Source organism: Cnephaeus nilssonii, assembly GCF_951640355.1.
Source record: "Cnephaeus nilssonii genome assembly, chromosome: 6".
NCBI classification, from domain to species: Eukaryota; Metazoa; Chordata; class Mammalia; order Chiroptera; family Vespertilionidae; genus Cnephaeus; species Cnephaeus nilssonii.
This window is the reverse complement of record NC_137077.1, coordinates 64,985,225-64,991,224: the sequence shown is the minus strand read 5'-3', so window position 1 is coordinate 64,991,224 and position 6,000 is coordinate 64,985,225. Positions and strand designations below refer to the sequence as shown.

General features: G+C 42.5%; 1 protein-coding gene across 1 annotated transcript in view; it reads right to left on the bottom strand.

Annotated features, from left to right (window-relative positions):
- Positions 1–742: 742 nt before the first annotated feature.
- MYRFL (myelin regulatory factor like) overlaps positions 743–6,000 on the bottom strand; it is a 111,626-nt gene continuing 106,368 nt past the window's right edge. The window contains exons 22-25 of the mRNA XM_079775239.1: positions 4,205–4,279; positions 1,442–1,562; positions 1,042–1,116; positions 743–932 (exon numbers count right to left, since the gene is read on the bottom strand). Coding sequence (XP_079631365.1) covers positions 846–932; positions 1,042–1,116; positions 1,442–1,562; positions 4,205–4,279 — 358 coding nt within the window. The 3' untranslated portion in view covers positions 743–845. The remainder of the gene's footprint in view (positions 933–1,041; positions 1,117–1,441; positions 1,563–4,204; positions 4,280–6,000) is intronic.

The window sequence follows — 6,000 nt, the reverse complement described above, 5'->3', positions numbered from 1 at the left end:
ACCACTTCTTCAAAATAGACTCGCCCAGGCCGAAAACCGACTTCTGCGCATGGGCCACGAAGTTTCAATCGCACTGTACGTGCGCGCCCGCACGTGGTATTTTGTGGAAGAGCCACACTCAAGGGGCCAAAGGAGCCGCATGTGGCTCGCAAGCCGCGGTTTGCCGACCATTGATCTAAGGAGACTTTAAAAACTTGTCACAGCTGGTGCTTCCCTCTTTACAGGAGGGAATATCCTACCGCACAGAAAGTTTAGTGTCCATCAAACATTACAAAGTGGATGTGCAATTATTTCTCTTAAATTCATTTCATTAGCAAGCCACTCTCTGTAGTGCAGTGTATGTAGTACACACACACACACACACACGAGCAAACACATAGCAATGGTTTGCCTAAATATGAGCTCAGCAATAGACATCACCCACCCCTCCTGCCAGCACACTCCATAGCACACATTCTCACAAGTCTACGTTTAGTGGGTCTAAGTTGACATGGCTTAATGGGTCTTTTTGTTTTTCTCCAAAGCTTTGAAATACATTCAGACAAAATAGAGCTAGACCTGCCTCTTTTGACCTCAGAGCTTCCTTAATAGCAGAAGCAGTAAGTCCAAGAGTGCTGTTTTCTTTGTAGTCATGGCAAAATCAAGCACCACATTATCTCAAGTTTCAGCAAACACTTTATACTCCTCATTGATGTCTCAAAACCAAAGCCTGATCAAGTCCTTTGGCAAGAAATGTGGGTGTTCGACAAAAAGATGGAAGAAGTTGGACATAAGGATCTAAGTTTCTGTTAACCGTATTTCTGAGTATTTTTCCTTGGTGAAGTCCCCAACCAAACTTGAATAAATTAGGCACAGTGTCGATGGAAGTAAAAGAAGTAATCTGTAAAGAATATCCCAGCAAAATAAGGATCCGTTGAACAGTCGGCTAAATCCTGTCAGAACAGGAGAAAAAAAAAGAGAATGATTAAATGTAAGAATTGACTGTAGTTAATTCTTTTTTTCTCTCACTGAAAAGAAACCTTAAATTAAAGAGTAGCTTACCGGGGCAGCCACACGGAAATGGTAGGCGCTATCAAAGAACGGAGCTACCGGGAGGCTCCAGATGTGCTGGTATCCCTAAATAATGAACGAAAGAGAGCCACTTCATAACCGCATTTGACACTTAATTGGGGAGAGGATAGGCTGAGAAAGCACTTCCTTGCCCACTGCAGGAGAGGTGTCTGTGACAACAGCTTTCTATAAGGATTGTCAGAGCGGCAGCTTCCGGAGGACGCATGGAGGAGGCTGAGCAAAGCCCGGGAACCAGGGTCAGCCAGCAAGGGGGGGCCCTGGCATGCGGCTCAAGGCATCGCTCTCTTAGTTGGGAGCAGGGGCTCACCACAGTCCCACACACACGTCTCCTGGAACAGGGGCGTGCCGCCGAGGAGCCAGGAAACATTACCTGTGTCGTCTCCTGGGAGGCTTCTCCCTGGTTCTGCATCCCTTTGGTTTTCCCTTTCCTCTGGAAACATATATTTCCGAGGGTGAATTTGCACTGGAACACTATCAGCGGCTCAGTTGTGCTTCAAAAGACAAAGGAAATAAAGGGCAAATGGAAAAGCAGTTATCATCTCCTTCCAGGCGACACTTTAATAAGAGGAGGGAGCAGTGCTCGCTTCGGCAGCCCCTCGTCTAAAATTGGAACAATACAGAGCAGATTACTCCTAAGAAAAAAAGAATAAGAAGAAGGAGAAGGAGAAGGAGAAACATAATGGGAACATAATGTGGAAATCCATTCAAAGTTCAAAATAAGCATTTTATTACCCAGAGCTCACTGATGCCAGTGTGCTGGCTCACGTCTCATTATTACAGAAGGAAACTCAATCTCAGGTGACTACTGCTTTGGACCGAATTGTTTGTGTTCTCCCAAGTCCAGGTATTGACATCCTAACCTCCAGTGTGATGGTGTCAGGAGGTAGAGCCTTTGGTGATTAGGTCAGAGGGGGGAGTGAAATTAGTGCCTTTATAAAAAAGACCCCAGAGAACACTCTCATGCCTCCTGCCATGTGAAGACACAGTGAGATGACCATTAATAGCCAGGCAGCAGACCCTCACTACACACCGAATCTGCCGGTGCCTTGACGTTGGACTGCCCAACCTTCAGGACAGAGAAAAACAAATGTTTATTGTTTAGGCCACCCAGTCTATGGCATTTTTGTCAAAGCAGCCCAAACGGACTCAGACAACTACTGAAATAGTATTTGACAGTCTCTGAAACCTAATCCCCCGATTTAAAAATTACACCGACATTAGAATTTCTTCTCTCCATAGATTTTAAAATAATTTTGAGCTACATTCCTTCCCTTTTCACTGAAACTAACTTGCAACTATCTGAAGTTTCCAGAATTTCAGAGTCTGCAAAAGCCTGATCTGGGTAGATTTTGTTTGAAGCAGCAAGGCTAACGAACACAGGTAGGGGTGTGGGGGTGAGACCCACTGGAAATGAACAGCCTTTAAACCTGTCAGAGTGGAAGAATGGTTCTTCCCTGGAGGCTGGCCCATTCATCATCACAAAGACGATGAGATTCATCTGTGTTGGGAAACAATCTTTTTGCACAGACAACCTATAATCTCAGTTGAGTATCTGGGTTATTTTAAAATCACCCATATTAGAAAAATGGCCACGTTAGTGGCTCAAGATGGACCTGCTGCCACTTCAGGAGATATACCATTTAAGCTCATTGCCCTCCATGAAGCTAGGAATGAAGGAGGAAACGCCGTATCGGGTTACTCGGGGAGTGCCGGAGAATAGGAGTGCATTTAACTCCTAAGAATAGTACATTTAGCTTTTGCTCTGCCTTGACTTATCGTGGGTTCTGGGCCATGAAATATTAGCTGCTTGAAACAGACCTTTCCAAGGCAAGTGGTTGGGGTGAGAGTATTAGCTCATTGTAGAAGCAGGTTGATGAGAGAGGAGGCATATGAAGCCTGAGTGAAGCAGAGGAAGAGACAGACTGGGGGGGTGGATGATGGAGGAGGAACAACAGAACTGGGGAAGCAGGGGGAGAGAGGGGAGAAAGGGAAAGAGAGAGCAAAGGAAGGGGAGAAGAGAGGAAATGCAGAGGAAGGAGAAAAGGAGAAACTAAAGTCAAGGGATACAAAATGAAAACCATCTATCTCTGTGGTAAGAGGTAGCTCATTGCGTACTTTCTGAGTGAAGTGAGTAAAAAGTCTTAAAGTACCATAATTAATTAAAATTGATCAGAATAGTTTTGTGATTTTGGAGGAAAGGTAGTCATAATAAAAGCTACCATGTATTGAGTGCCGACGATGTGCCAGGGAGGGGCAATATTCTTACATATCTCATCTCATTGGGAAGGCGGGAAAGCATGGTTTAAAAAATGGGCTGAGTTTGAAAGCCCCGCTCCAGCTCTTAGGAGCTCTGAGCTTCGTGTTGGGTTTTCTGACCTCTCAAAACCTGTGTTCCCATCTGAAAAACAGAAACTAGAAAAATAATACCAACCTTGGAGGGTGATTGTGAGGATTATATGACCCGATACTAAAGCGTAGAGTGTCTAGTTTATAGTCTGTGCTCGGCAAATGGTAGTAATTAATCTCACTATTATTAACAGTGATTCCCACAGCAGTTCTCCTTGTTATGGTATAATGTCAAACTCATTTTATAGATGAGTAAACAGTAGCTCAGAGAGGATAAGTGGCTCCTCCAAGATTACAGAAGTAGTAAGTGACAGAAACAAATTTGAGCCTTGGTCTGCCCGATTCCAAACTCTGACTCCTTTTTTAACTCCTCTGGGGAAAGGAGGTGGTGTCTGCATTAGCACTGCTACCAGGAGCTCGCAAAAATGTGCAGTCCCCCCATCCAGGGCCCTGCTATTGCTCTTGTTTCCACCCCGATTCAGAGGGGCACAGTCAGGGGCAGTCTGCAGCTTGTGAGCGAGCATCAAACCCAAGGTCACTTCCATTTTGCAGGTGTGAGTGTACAGGTTAGAGCCTTTCCAGCCCCGTGGAGGGAGGGAGCTTGGAAGATCTTGGCCTTCATTTTGAAAACCCCTTTCCCAAACTGGTCCACCTCTCAACCCAACTGTCATTGGTCAACAGGGACTGATAAGTTTCTACCTCCTGACTTACTGATCAAATTGTAAATTCAGGCTGGCTACTCAAATAATAATAAAAATAGAACTGGTTTTTACAGTTACACACTTACTTGATTTCCAGAGAGAATTTGACATTTGTGGGTGTGTGCTTATTAACAGGAATATTGTAATTGTAATTTCCAGACCTAATTATAAAAAAAAAATCAAACCACAAATCAAAATATGCAGGAAATGATGCAAAGGGCTTTTTGCTGCTCATTATATACTATGTAAAGTAAAACATTCTATAGTAAATATATAAAACCAAATTTAACATGGTATAGTTTAATGTTTTTCAGATACATACCTGTCAAGTTGCAAAGGGATTTCTTTCAGGTCTTAATATATAAAATGTACCACAAAATGTGTAGCTTGTTAGAACACACAAAGTGATGGAAAGTCAAATCCCAGGCCAAATGCACAAAGCTAAGCACACAGAAATGACTTCAGTTCCCCTAAGAGATACAGATTTCAGAAAACAAATGAGGCAAAGACCTCAAACTAACAACCCCTCTGGAAGGAGGATTGGACATAATAAACACCAGCTTTTCTACCGTAAATCACTCCCTTTTAGGAAACATTAGCAGGAAATATTATGCACTTTCAGAACTTGAACCAACTAAAATTATTATAGTCCTAATTACCACTTAGTAATGGAGATAATTGCAAGACAGAAATGCTTATACAGTGTCCTACCCCCTCCCCTGTAAGAGAGAAACTGGGGGTAAAGAGGGAGCTCCTTTGATTTCATATTGAAATGAAAACTCCAGAAAAAAAGGCATATCAGACCTAAGTTCTTATGACCTGACCATCTTTTAAATTATATATAGAAACTATTTAAAACCCGGTAAATGGGAAAAATAGCCAGTGGTTTTAGATTCTCTATACTGACCACTAAAATAAGTTGTTAAAAATGAGAATGCAAAAATGAAGGACATAGATTTGCAATGGAATCAGGAGAGTTTTGTTCGACTGGATGAAGCTTAGATGAACGGAATTCATTCCCTACCCCATGACTCCCAAGATGTGTATACTTCTCAGCAACCCTACTCAGTGGATGAGAAAAGGATATGTAGGGAGAATAAAGATCTTGTCAAAGTTCTAGAATTTAAACCTGAATTGTCTTACTCTTCTTCATTATGTCACCCTACCACATTCATTAATGTCTGTCTCTGGCTTTTTCAAGTTTACTGAACCTTGGGTTCCTTAACAACAAAATGCAAATAAGTAACACCAACCTTCAGGGATGTCCTGAGGACTCAATGAGATGAACATGCAGAGGTCATAAACAAGGCATAAAGCACCATGTAGTTTATTTTTAAAACTCGGGACCATCAACTTGCAGCCTAAGTTATATCAGGTTGAAAAGGAATAAGGCTGAGAATTCAAAGGATTTGTGACTCTAGTTTAAAAATATAGAGCCTTGCTTTCAAGCTGGCAGGCACCTGGTAAATATTCATCAAAGAAAAAAAAAAAGAACTCCCATTCTTTTTTTTTTCCAATAGGTTGTGTGTTGTTGTTTTTTGTTTGTTTGTTTGTTTTGTTTTGTTTTTTCAGTAGGTTTTTATTGATTTCAGAGAGGAAGGACGAGAGAGATAGACACATCTATGATGAGAGAGAATCATTGATTGGCTGCATGTGCCCTGACTGGGAATCAAACCGTGACCTCCTGGTTCATAGGTCAGCGTTCAACCACTGAGCCATTGTGGCCGGGCAGATGGGAAAAATAGCCAGTGGTTTTAGATTCTTAATGCTATAACTTGTGTATGGTGCTTGCTGAGGCCACTTGCTCTCCATGCTTCTGACCCAGCATTAGCGCCACACAGACATACAGCATGCACTAGAGGTAGATGCTGCCGATACCTTT